This window comes from Sebastes umbrosus, chromosome 11 (assembly GCF_015220745.1).
Source record: "Sebastes umbrosus isolate fSebUmb1 chromosome 11, fSebUmb1.pri, whole genome shotgun sequence".
In the NCBI taxonomy this organism is placed as follows: domain Eukaryota; kingdom Metazoa; phylum Chordata; class Actinopteri; order Perciformes; family Sebastidae; genus Sebastes; species Sebastes umbrosus.
Window position 1 is genome coordinate 21,124,426 of NC_051279.1, and position 13,991 is coordinate 21,138,416.

Genomic DNA, 13,991 nt, shown 5'->3' on the forward strand with positions numbered 1-13,991 from the left:
TGTTTTGTATATGTTTCATTTATATTGCTATCGGATTTAATTCATTTATATGTATGAATGTAATTGTTTATGAAATTAACTCTGCTTATTTAATGGTGCAGTAATATTGGTATAGGGATGAGGGGGATATAATTTGTTTATACAATTATTTCTGTGATTTATTGGATCTTGTACAGAATACCAATAAAACGACGTTGAGCAAAAAAAAAATATTTTTTGTTATTTAAACTGTGTCATTTGTTATTGTTTTATTTACAGTTGACGTGTATTACGATGTGTTATGTTAGTGTATGATGAGTAGTGTGAATGTATATTTTTGTACTGTCACCATGTAAACTATGTGGACCCCAGGAAGAATAGCTGCTGCTATGCAAAAGCTAATGGGGATCTAAATAAACAAACAAACAAACAAACAAAACACACTCACACACACACACACACACACACACACACACGCAGACACGCACACGCACATACACACACACACACACACACACACACACACACACACACACACACACACACACACACACATTCATACACTGATGGCAGAGGCTGCCATGCAAGGTGATAACTTTGCCCTTCAGGATCTAATCTAAACACTCATTCACACAGCAATTGTGAATGAGCGTTCACAATTGAATGAATACTCGGTACTCTGTATCGGCCGATACCCAAAGCCCAGGAATCACTATCGGTATCGGGACTGAAAAAGTAAAAAAGTCAGATCTGTGCATCCCTAATTTTGGAGATTGTATCTTACGGTGCTGTTGAGCTGTATTACATCATACTGAGAGGTGTTTCTGTTATTCTGTCCACCCCACTTTCAACCCTAATGAAGGGAGGAATTGTTAGACTGCATTGGTTAAACAACAATTGTAAACAAAGTGTATTTTTCATAGGAATTAAATGATCAATGAGCTGCATATTAAGAGCTTTTTTTTTTTTGAACAGACAAACATCCACTCTGAGTTTGTCACCGTCACAAACTGGTTCCGTCAGCTCAGCCGGATGCAAACAGCTTTGTTGACAGATCAGGCTGATAAAGTCTCTCTTGAAGCCACATAACATTTACCACCATGATGCTGCAAAACTCTCTTTAGTTCTGGGGAGCAAAGCAAATCCATGTGTCTGGAAACGTTAACATGACAGTACTAAACCTACTAAAGCAACCATTTGTACAGGTGAGGAGTAATTCTCCAAATCCTTGTTTACACCATGAAATAGAGTGGAGGGACAGAAAGAGACGACCTCTGATCTCTGACAGATTTTACTAATACAGATTTGACACATTTTGCAGTATGATGAGCTTTTATGAATAGCTGTAGGGGTCATTCTAAGGGGTCAAGTAAGATAAAATGTATAATTAGAGTTGTATTAAGTCACATAGCCAGGCATGTATACTGTGTATGAGATAATAAAAGTCAGTGTCAATACACTCCTCTATCATCCATGTTAAAATACAACTTGATGGTCATTTTGGTGGCTGCATTTTCTGGTGCTGTTGAATTGTATTGCTTTGTTATACCAACAGGTGTTTCTATTATTTTGTTCACATCATCTATGTCAATGAGGGGGGGGGGGGGGGGGGGGGGAAGACTAAATAACAGAACTCTCAGCATAATGCAAACTACATCCTCCAAAATGATCACACAGTTGTATCGACATGTCTCTAAAACAGTTTCAATAAAATCTGAAACTTATGAAGGTAGATTCTATCGCAGGACTGTTTTAGTTTTAGTTTGGTGTACCTAATAAACTGGCAAAGACTTTGTCAGTGATGGCTCAAAGCCTTTTTTTTTCAACTTTGGATCACATGCTGCTGCGTTCACTTGAAATAAGTCTGCAGCAAATTGATTTAGGCTACAGAGAACAGGTCAGACAGAATCTGAGGTATATGGCCTATAATCAATTTTATTATCATCGAAACATGAATACAAATAAGCACGCATATTGAACTTGACATTATATAAATCTAACAATATAATTATTGAAACCCCTCTCTATGTCCATCAGAAACAACATCTATTTTTTCTATTGGGAAAAAAAAAACTATAACATTCACTTTTGACTATAGGTTAAATATATGTGACAGCAGTTTTCAGTGCAAAAGTCCTACACATGGGATAAGGCAAAAAACTTTCTAGAAAGATTAAAAACACAGTTTTAAAGAGAAAAAAGTGTGCACAGTTTACGCTGACTATAGGAAAGGCCTACAAGGGTATACAAAACACATTGGTGTTGGTCCCGATATAGATTACTATTGGCTAGTATTAATAATCCATCATACTTTACCTTGGTTGTCCTATAATGAGGAGGAGCTCTAACCACAAAACTAAAGCATCCAAAAATGTCCCCAAAAAGCTCCTCACTCATTCACTCAGCTGAACAGTTGAATGGCTACAGTTATAGTATAGGCAGCACAGGCTATAGTTAGAATAAAAGGTTATTTCAATTTATCTCGGTCTCCTCTGCTCCATCCCGTTGGGCAGAAACCCTGCAATGATGGGGACCGGCCATATGAGCGCAGCAACGCTCCACACGATGATCACCAGAGTCATGAAACAAGCCACAAGTGTCGACTCGATGGGCTTCCTGTTCAGCCTCCAACTTTTGTCCCCCTTCAGCTCGTCGAGGCTGAAATCCACGCAGCAGAAAGCGACCTGATCCCCGTTCTGCTGACCCCTCGTCCCTGACCTGCCCTGACCTTGACCTTGACTGAACCTCCGGTACCGGGACATCCCACAGCCGACGCACAGCCGCAGCTCCTGCTGACCCCCGTTGACCCCGAGGTGCTCCACGACGACGGGCGAGATGGCCCGGTTGAAGGCCGCAGAGAAGAAAGCCCTTCCGTGGTTGTTGGTGGTGTAGATGAGCACGTCACACTGGAAGCCGAAGCTGCTGTCCCAGCGGGCCACCAGCGAGGTGGGCAGCAGCCGCTGGACGCTCACGTTGCACTGGGACACAGTCTGCATGGAGGATGAAGAGGAGGAGGAGGAGGAGGAGAAGGCGTCTTCGCTCTCCTCCACGGACCTATTGGAGAAGCGCACGTCCACCTCCAAACAAATTAATAACACAGGTATAAAAAAAAGACTATGGGAATATTTTGTATGAATTCTGTCCTTGCATTCTTGCATTACTGCAGTTTTATCACTGAATGAAGGGGAATTAATTCAAATTACTTAATTTTCACTTTCCCATTTGGCACTTACACTTCCAAAAGATTACATTTTGGGACTATAATTTGATTTTGATTATTATTTGGGATTTATATTGGTGCATGTGAGCAGTGGTTTAGACTAGTGGGATAAATTTTGATGGAGAAGTGAGAGAGCAGCCCTTACCTCATCACGACTGCTGAGGTGCTCTTGAGCAAGGCACTTAAGCCCCTGCTGGTCCAGCGGGGATGCCAACACCATTCATGCATGTATTCTGGTTACATAAAGGATCCTAAGTTAATCTTTCCTGTGTGGGATGTAGATTAACTTCTGATCTTTTAGCTATCTAGTGCAGTGAAAGTCACCGATGTGACCTTTGTCACTGGGAATCCCATCATGTTTCTCAGCTTATTGTGACCTTTAGGGGCATCAAAGTCCAATTACATTTAATGATATTAATAATAATAATAATAATAATAATAATAATACATATAATAAGCTTTATTTATATAGCTCCTTTCATAACATAAAATGCAGCTCAAAGTGCTTCACAAAAGAAACAAATTAACAAACAAACAGGGGACACAAGGGAAAACAATAGAATCCTAAAGAGATTTAAAGTAGGATAATACTGTTAATAAAAACAAAGTTGATAATGGTAAAAATCTATTTTAAGATATAAAACCATAAAACAAGTTGAGAAATATAAAATAAATACAAAATAATAACAATAAAGTTAGAAAAAAAGGTGGAATTAATTAAAAGCAAGATCGTAAAAAAATAGTTTTGAGCTTTTTAATTGAATTTTTAGGAATACCAAAGTTTAAAAAAAATATATATATACTTTATATTTCTTTCTTTATAGCTCATATCCACATGTGGACACTGGGCTCTTGTCAGTGAGAGACATTTGGGAGCTTTAACAACCTGTTTTAGAGTTCAGAAAGTAAACATATTTAATTGGGTGATTCTTTTGTGTCAGTATATTGAAATTAGACTAATTTTAAGCCAACAAAATAAACACATAGATAAATGACTCACTGCTTTCCCACCAGACTTCTATTCGTGGCAGTGTAGAGGTGGTTTTTGAAACAAGCATTTCATGATTGTAAATAAATATATCATTGCTATCACATCAGATCTGCTCCCTCTACAGAGTCTTTCAAAGCACAGCTCAAGACACCTCTTTTCTTTGGCTTTTGAATGTACTTGAATTGTGATTACAAATTGGCCTTTTATAAATGCTCATTATAACAGTCTTTTACTCATGGATTTTATCTTGGTCTCTGTCTGTGGATGTGTGAGATTGAGTTGTCTAAACTGTTGACCTGTTTTTATTCTGCCTATGTCTGTAAAGCACTTTGGTCAGCTCAAATTGTTTTAGATGTGCTATAGAAATAAACTTGACTTGACTATTACAAAAAACGTCACCAGGGTGATGGTAAAACAGGTTGTTCTCTGCAGGCTGCTGTCTTATATTTGTAATCTACTAATCTTTTCTCATCCTGGAGAGAGAGAATAAGATTTTGTTTTCATTTCACTGAGAAAGTTGTTGTTGAGCATGCATGTGTGTGTGTGAGGAAATAAAATCTATGTAAAATGAATACATCCTTGCTGTTACCAGGAAGCTGTTGGAGGAGTTGATGGGCGGCAGCAGCAGGTCTTCGTCGCTCCAGCCTTGGCATCTCTGGAGGAGTCCTGCCACCGCGGTGAGAGCCAGCAGCAGCGTCTGGTGGTCGTTCAGCATCGCACAGCTGGGCGCGTCTCTCCTGCTCGCATGGTGCTGTGGTGATCCGCTGGTAGACGAGGCAATGTGCAATGTTTCAAAAAAGGTGCCCAGGTGATGTTTAATAACGCAGCTCCCGATGGAGAAATCCCCTGCACCGATGCACTGATGGTACAAATGGAAAGCCTTCCTTGTCACATGCGCGTCCAACCACCTCCTCCCTTATTTGGGGTATTTTTCCTCCTGACTTTGTTCTCCAAAAAATGCGTCCCTCATGCAATCGCGTTACTTTACAGTGAGCAGCAGCAGCATCACATCTCAGCTCCTGAGCCTCTCTGAGCTGAGCGACACTCCCACCTCCGACTGTCACTTGTTCAGGTGTGAGCTGAGAGCTGAGCATGAAAACACAGAGGAGTGGTGGTGATGATGAGGAGGAGAGGAGAGCCTCCAGTGCCTCCAGTGCGCAGGGACAGAAGTTCAACACACATCTTCCAATCAGAAATCCTCGCACACACATGCTCAACAACAACTTTCTCAATGAAATGAAAACAAAATCCGGTTTTATTCTCTCTCTCTCTCTCCAGGATGAGAAAAGATTAGTAGATTACAAAAATAAGACAACCTGCAGAGAACAACCTGTGGCACCATCACCCTGGTGACGTTTTTGTAATAGCAATGATATATATTATTTACAATCATAAAGGTCTAAATGCTGTTTCAAAACCACCTCTACACTGCCACGAATAGAAGTCTGATGGGAAAGCAGTGAATCATTTATCTATGTATTTATTTTGTTGGCTTAAAGGGACTATTTGTAACTTTCAGAAATGCTTGTTAACAGCGACACCTGTGGCCGTTAAGTCAACGAAAGTCAGCGTCGGGCTCATGCTCGCTCTACATAGACATGAACGAGCATCGCTCAAAACAGTGAAACGACACACGTCAGCTAAAACCACAATATCACTCTATATTTCACCTGCTTGGCAGTAATGTTAGCTGACCAGACGAAGATCTCTCCATGAATCACTGCTGATCCTAGTGTTGGCTTTTCCTGCTTCAGCCTGGCTGCTTCAGCCCCGGAGGCTGAAGCAGCCAGGCTGAAGCAGGAAGAGAAACGTTATCGTATCCCGACCGCAGCCGGAAGGAACAGGGAGACACCGGCACCCGGTTGGAGACAATAACGTTTCTCTCTGCGAAGCCCCGTCACTTCACAAGCTAGGAAAACCTCTGTTGGTCTGGAGGAGCTGCAGCAGTTATTTCTGCACAAACGTCCACTGTACATTCACTAGATATTCTCAGAGCTACTAACTCTTCTGCAGTGTGTAGTGAGCGCGCGTTCACGTCAAGAGGTGGAGTGAGAACGCGCGCGGTGTGAGTGAAGGCAAGCAGGCAGAGGAGCAGTGACTCCGGCCACACGCGAGCGCGCATATGCGAGCGCTGATGAGATCCCGACCCGGTAAGTTTATACGTGTAAAAAGTTACAAACAGTCCCTTTAAGGGTTGGTTTATATCTACTTTTTAACTCCAGATGGATATGTGGGTTGTAAATAAACTTGGGATGCTGTTCATATATTTAATTTGGGATGTAAATAAACCTGGGATAGTTTATATATTATATTATATAATCATTCGATGATATATGAGTTATTAGATGAGAAGTGAGAAAGGGGTAGGGAAATATAAGTTTTACTTCTACCTACTCCTTTTCGGACACTATTACTCTTTTTTAGTTTGTTATTATTTTGTATCTGTTTTTATTTATTTTTATGTTTGAAATAAAGTCTTTCATTCATTCATTCATAATAGCAATGATATATTTATTTACAATCATAAAGGTCTAAATGCTGTTTCAAAATCCACCTCTACACTGCCACGAATAGAAGTCTGGTGGGAAAGCAGTGACTCATTTATTTATGTATTATTTTGTTGGCTTAAAATGAGTTGAATCAACTCTTCTCCGTATACTCGAGTAATAAATAGAAAACAAAAGCAATAATAATACAATAAAACGTTTTGTATATGAGTGTCTAGCTGGTTTATATGTAAATATCTCTGAGAGGTAAACCCAACAGTCCGTAATCCATCTGCTTGTTTGCTCATCTGTTCTCTGCTCTGAGAGCTTTCTGTACGTTGCTGTTTGTGTCTCTCAGCCACGTTGTGTACTCAGGGGCAGCCAGACACATCAATAAACATGTGCCTCCACTGGGCTGCAGCAGCAGGGGTTTTGTACACAGTGTGTATCACCTCACCTGGCTGCTGCATCAGATGCTGAAGAGGAGAGGACACACTCACCGACACCCCTCCCCTCCCTGACCCTCTTTGTGTTTTGGATCCAAACACTTTATCACAAACAGCTAATGTGATTACACTTACAGCTGCTGGGGACACAGCTGCAGTTAATCTCAGTTTTGTGGAGTTGTAATAAAAGTTTAAATATCGAGAGTAGTGGTTGAACACCTGGTCCGTTTTGGCACGTAGGGTTTCAAGCTGCGGTTGGCCTAAATCACACTGAGCTCAGAGTCCTACAAAAATTACGTTTATGCAGCTCAGAGTTGAACTGGACCGAACCTGATGATAGAAACATGACTGGACTGACCCTCCTCACCCTGACACGACTGCACACAGTGTCAATTTTTTTCTAACAAGATGCCATCTTTAAATACATCCACATATATAACGTATTATATTGATATTTCACTATTTAACTGCCGTTTTCATGCAACATTTGCAATTTTTGAACAAAATGCACCCTTGACCTCACCTTGTGCAAAATATTCGGTATGCCTTGTGACATAGTACAATTCAAGACAACACTTTTTTAAACCCCCCCAAAAAATTGCATTTATTGGAAGTATATTATATCATAGGGCTGCAACTAACAATTATTTTCATTGTCGATTAATCTGTTGATTATTTTCTCGATTAATCGATTAGTTGTTTGGTCTATAAAATGTCAATCAGTGTTTCCCAAAGCCCAAGATGACGTCCTCAAATGTCTTGTTTTGTCCACAACTCAAAGATATTCAGTTTACTGTCATAGAGGAGTAAAGAAACCTGAAAATATTCACATTTTAGAAGCTGGAATTGTGACTTGTTTTCCTTAAAAAAAGACTCAAACCGATTATCAAAATAGTTTAATATTTGACAACTAATCGATTAATCGTTGCAGCTCTATTATATTCATTTTTGCTCTCATCGTGTTCACCCTCCTGAAGACACTATCCCCTCCTCCTAGAAAAGATGGCTTTTAATGGGGGAGCAGTTATGGCTTTTACCAGAATACTCTTCCTAACAATGTATACATAATGCATTGGGAAAGATAACAAGCTATTAACAGAATTAGGTCATTGACCAGAGGCGAAATCATCATGAATTATTCTCTTTCATCTTTGCAGGCTATAGGATTCATGAATGCAACTTGTATGGATTGTTTTCTTCTGTGATGTTTAAATGGTGTAATTTGCTCCGGAGGCCTGCCTCCGTGTGTTTGATGTGAGGGCCAGCTGAAAGTGAAAGACGCTTTGGTGTCAATTTGCACCTGAAAGCACCTCGTTTTCTGTCTCCGTTTGATTATGACGGTGTATCCTACTTAACATGTTTGCTTTAAAACAATCATGTAGTTGTTTCGGTTCTCTTTCTGCACACTCGCACTCCTACACGTTTCCAAATGCTCTGCATCAGATATGCTCTACAGTCCAGACAACGTACTGGAGAACAGAGCAAGGAAATGTAAATGACTTTCTTGTTCATTAATTATGCTATAAAAATGTAAATTGCTTTAGTGACAAAAATGCAAATGGGACGAAGATAAAAGTCTCTTGTGCCGAAGGAGAATGTATGAAAGATTCATTTTCTCAAAGTGTGGCTCTTTATTCAGGAAACCAAGAGGAGGACCTGTTAGTGGCTCCTGGCTGACTCTGTGCTGGATCAGACACCATTAGTCCGACCCACCGTCTCACACAGACAACTGGCTTAATTAGAAGTTGAGGATGTGGCTACGTGCATCCTCACAGACACAATGTTCAAGCTCCTCTTCTTACATCTGAGCCTGTTTGTCTCCTGTCATACCACCAATCACTGCATGGACTCATCACCACGGCAACAGGAGCAGTGGGGAAATATTCTGTTTAGTTTATAACAATAATAAATCTAATAACATCATCATCGGTGTTGTTATTGGCATGTTTGGTGTCAGTGCCAAGACTATAGCAGGCACAAATATTCTTAACAATGTTGTGTTCAGGTCCTGTCTGTCAAAATAAATGTGTTGGAGTGAATCACACAGCTACAGCATCATTTTCTTTTCTGAAGAAACAACACAAGTCAGAGTTTGACCCGCTCAGCTGGCAAAGAGTTGGAGACAAACTGTAAAATCTGGGTAGCACAGCATAGAGCGATCATAAGATACAGAAGAGGATGTGTTAATAAATTCAGGCTAGGGGTGTCGCGGTTGTTGACGATAACCGTGATAATAAAAAAAATAATATTGATATAGTTACAGACTCTCTCCGCCTCCCCACACTTGTATTTTGAGTGTAATACATTTGCCAAAAAAGAAAAAAAAAAACGCACTATAAACAAAGTTAAGGAGTTTTCTTTTATTATTTTCAAATTTTCTCTGGATATTGCATTAATATCGTTATCATGAATTATTCGAATTCTTCTTCTTTTAATTGCGTAGTGAAAATCTGATATTGTGACAGCCCTAATTTAGACCTTGAAGCTATAAGTGTACCAAACATTTTGAAAAGGGCCTCATCAACACCTGAAAATCGAATCATATCACTTACATACAGTAAGTGATGAAGTATTCATCCTTTATTTCACCTATTTTACACACGAGGTCCAGTTTGCTTATCAGGAAGAGACCTTCTCTACTGAAGGGAGGCTTCTGTTTATCTTGGATCAGGTTACAATTGTGTTACGGACTTGGCCCATGGCGTTTTAAAAAATTGTGGGCATTTACCAAGATGCTACTGAGTTGCATCATGAGAATTGTAGGATTTTTGGAGCTTGACCCATAGGCTACTGGGGAGAAAAAGTCAGGATTGTCCTCTGCTGCTCCGATGTTGATGTCTTCTTAATTTGTCTCTTGTGAGTCACAGCTTTATGGAAGTGCAATATTAAATCTTTTTGGTAGCCCTTTAAGTAAAATAAGCAATATTACAATGTAAAACTAATTAATTAACCCTCTGAAACCTGCAAGATCGTCGGTGATCCCGACCGACTTTACCATCATTCAGAGGCTGTATCAGGCTCAGTTTCAGAGCTAAGGAATCTTATTGGTACCAACCATGTCCAGTTAGCTTGTCAGGAAGGAGGCTCAGTAATGTTCCAAAGTGGCATGACCATTTTCAAAGGGGTCCCTTGACCTCTGACCTCAAGATATGTGAATGTAAAAGGGTTCTGTGGGTACCCACGAGTCTCCCCTTTAAAGACATGTCAACATTTGTCGACAAAAACGGTTCTATATAGGTCTCAGAGGGTTAAAATCCTGCAATAAAAATACAGACGTATTATCAGCACAATGTTCCTTAGTATTAAAAAGTTTTGTTTTAAAGGGACTATTTGTAACTTTTTAAGCGTATAAATGTAGCGGGTCGCCACACATGCGGGTTCGCATATGCGCGCTCGCGTGTGGCTGGAGCCTCGTCTCCGCTGCCTGCTCTCCTTCACTCAGAATCTGCGCGCGTCCTCGCTGTCTCGCTCCACCTCTAGATGTGAACGCGCGCTCACTCCACACTGCAGAAGAGTTAGCTCTGAGAATATCTAGTGAATGCACAGGGGACGTTTGTGCAGAAATAAATGCTGCAGCTCCTCCAGACCAACAGAGCTTTCCCGTGTCTTGTGAAGTGACGGAGCTCTTCAGAGAGTTACGTTTTCTTCTCGTTACCGACCGCGTGCCGGTGTCTCCTCTGCTCTCTCCGGCTGCGGGCGGAGAGAGCAGGGAGACACGCTGCAGAGCCCCGCTGCTTCAGCCTGCACTTAGGCAGGAAAAGCCAACACTAGGATCAGATCTAAATCATGTTCATGGAGAGACCTTCGTCTGGTCAGCTAACATTACTGCCAAGCAGCTGAGATATAGAGTGATATTGTGGTTTTAGCTGACGTGTGTCGCCTCACTGTATTGAGCGATGCTCGTTCAGGTATATTTAGAGCGAGCAAGCGCAAGCCCGAAGCTGACTTTCGTTGATTTCACGGCCACAGGTGTCGCTGTTAAGAAGCATTTCTGAAAGTTACAAATAGTCCCTTTAAGTAGTACTGGGATATCTTGTGAAATAAAGTAAATTGTATGAAATTGAACTAGCTGTCAAATAAATGTTGAGGATTAAAAAGTATAGAGTTGACTCTCTTAATTTAGAAACCAACTGTAAACGCTCAAGTACCTTAAAATTGTTCATACTCTAGTAAATAGTCACTTTCAACCTCTGCTTATACTTAAGCTGTATATTGTTGTACTGTATATTGTCTTCATATGATTGAACATATCCCAATTACTCTTAAGTTAGCCTCTCTATCTCACTGTTAACCTTTAAGTGAGAGCAATTAAAATGCTCTAGAACACATGTAGAAATTCATTTAAAAGTCAGTGTATTCGTGTCTTAATAAGATTGCCACCCGAGCCTCTATTACAGCTGGTATAAGTGCATCTAGCAGAGTGCAGAGGGATCTGAGGAGTTGTACACTAATTAGCTCCATTAATTGCCAAGGAGCTGCTCTAAAATCAGGCAAAGTGGATAGGGAGTCAGAGGGAAGACATAAATGTTTTGTAGAACAGCTTGTCTTCATCTTTCATCTTCAACGAGTGAAAGTCGTGCAGCAGATCCGGATAGAGAGGGATGCTGCCAGACACTTCTTAAAAAACAGATTGTTTAGGATCTTGTTCCAGATCCGAACCTCCTCATCTCCTCTGTACCAACATGTTTCTATCTGGGGCCTTTGTCCTCCTCGAGAACAGATAAGCGAAGGACACAAGGGGGCTGTCGATGTGAAACCGGCCCTGGAAACAACATCACAATTAACAGGTTCTCTGAACCAGCAGTCAGAGGCGTGCAGAGACCCATCAGCTCGCTCCTCGTCGCTCTCGGGGAGCTGAGATGGTGTGAGATTGCTTCTCCGTGGCACCAGCGGCCTACGTCTCATCCAAGCGGATGTGGATTGTGAAAGGTCATCTTGGACAGGCGAAGACAAGTCAGCCCCTCCCTCCTCTCCCCTCATCTGCTTTCTAGCTAACGCACTGCTGCTCCAGCCGCTCTGCTCGGTCGTTTGTCATCTGGTTCTCTGCTAGTGAGATGCAATCGTCCTCTGAAACCGGGAGAGAGGAGGTGATTACCATGGGTTGTTTGTCACGGTGGGAGCGGCGAGGCGGATGTGGGTGGAGAAGGAGGATGATTGGTTGCTTTCAAAAGTGATTTGTTTGAAAAACAACATAGACTGCTTGTACCTGAGAGGCAATAGCAGTCCAAAAACTTTAATGCAACCAAAAATAAATGATTAAAAGACTTTGCCATTAAACTGAGGAATGATGCCATGCTGGTTTTTTTTTTTACTGTTGCAGTGAAAACATAAAGAGGTGGAACACAGAGACAAAGCTGGCGACTGGAAAGAGGACGAGACTTTCACAGATCTGATTCCATGTTTTATTTCAGTTTGTTCTTTCTACACAAATTTCCGGCAATAACTTGGCTTTGTTCACTCAGACGCTCCCCAAGGACATCGAGCCGCCATCTGCTCCAGTTATATGATACCTATCATTTTTACTTATGTGTCACGTTAAGAGTATTGACTTGGAGCAGATCTCACAGCATCTGATGAGGAGATCACTTTTGTTTTTATGTTTATGTTGATTATCCTGAAAAGTTTCTTTTTTTTTTCAATCATCTTGACAGGAAGAGGTTTTTTTTTTTTTTTGTATTTACCCGTTATTTAACCAGGAGAGTCCCATTGAGGTGAAGAATCTCAGTAAGAGTGATGGGTCTCACAAATAATAATCTGCTAAACTTCGCTCTGATAAACAGTTTGGGTTATTTCTCTGTGTTTGTGTGTCTCAATTTGGAAACGGGTGATATGGCACACTTCTGTGCAACAATAAGGATTTTTTATAATGTCATCTATTTCTTTGTGTCATTTTACTTTTTTAATGTTATAGTGACAGCAGAGATACAGATGAAGTGCAGGGAGAGAGAGAGACACATGCAACAAAGGTCCCTGACAAGAATCAAACCAGGAATGTTGTAGTTATATGCGCCTTAATTAGTAGGCCATTGATCGCCTTACTAATCAGGATTTAGCAATAATCAATTCTAGAGATAGTGTCAACTATTAAATTAATCACCAACTATTTTGATAATCGATTAATCAGTTTGAGTAATTTTTTTAAGACAAAAAAAGTAAAAAATTCTCTGATTCCAGCTTCTTAAATGTGAATATTTTCTAGTTTTTTTACTCCTCTATGACAGTAAACTGAATATCTTTGAGTCGTGCAAAACAAGACATTTGAGGACGTCATCTTGGGCTTTGGGTAAACACAGATTTTTCACCATTTTCTGACATTTCATAGACAAAACAACTTATTAATTAATCAAGAAAATAATCAACATATTAATCGACAATGAAATAATAAATAATGTTAGTTGCAACCCTAATTAATTCAAAATCTGATGAGAGGTGTGGGGTTGTTTGTTGATGCTGAACTAGTCTTGAATGTTGAACTATTCCCTTAAAAAATATTACCTACAGATGTTTTTTTCCCCACAAAACTTTAACTTTGATTTTTCCCTATGATGTCATAAATATTTAATCTTATTGATAACAACTTTATATTTAAAACCAAGTTTTCAGGGGCTTAAATTTCCCCTTTTCTTTGTGTTTTTCATGTAGCCTTTTTACTTTTTTTTTGGAAAATGGCACAATATTTTGTACTTATTGGTCATCAGAATACATGCTATAAATCATACAGTTTAATCTGTACATCCGGCATATTCACAGTGTCTTCCACAGCTTTAGATCTGGTTTAGTTCAAACAGTTATATTGACTCTAAACATGAAGGCACTTCAATGAAGGCTGACAAGAAAAAGTGACATTCAAGGTAACCTTCGTTTGCCCT

General features: G+C 40.2%; 1 protein-coding gene across 2 annotated transcripts; it reads right to left on the reverse strand.

Annotated features, from left to right (window-relative positions):
* Positions 1-1,896: 1,896 nt before the first annotated feature.
* On the reverse strand, positions 1,897-5,237 carry LOC119496455 (transmembrane protein 158). 2 transcript variants are annotated; one of them, XM_037783742.1, is made up of 2 exons: positions 4,780-5,237; positions 1,897-3,059 (listed from the first exon to the last, which is right to left on the reverse strand). In XM_037783742.1, exons 1-2 carry the CDS (start codon positions 4,903-4,905, stop codon positions 2,457-2,459), a joined length of 729 nt encoding a protein of 242 aa, XP_037639670.1. In that variant the 5' UTR covers positions 4,906-5,237; the 3' UTR covers positions 1,897-2,456. The 2 variants fall into 2 exon arrangements, with proteins under 2 accessions (XP_037639670.1, XP_037639671.1); XM_037783743.1 differs by having other exon boundaries at positions 1,897-3,056; positions 4,780-5,235.
* Between the last annotated feature and the right edge of the window lie 8,754 nt (positions 5,238-13,991).

Coding starts and splice junctions, on each gene's coding strand:
- LOC119496455 (XM_037783742.1), bottom strand. CDS start 4,905: ATGCTGAACGACCACCAGACGCTGCTGCTGGCTCTCACCGCGGTGGCA. Junction 3,060..4,779: donor ACTCCTCCAACAGCTTCCTG/GTAACAGCAAGG, acceptor TTAATTTGTTTG/GAGGTGGACGTGCGCTTCTC.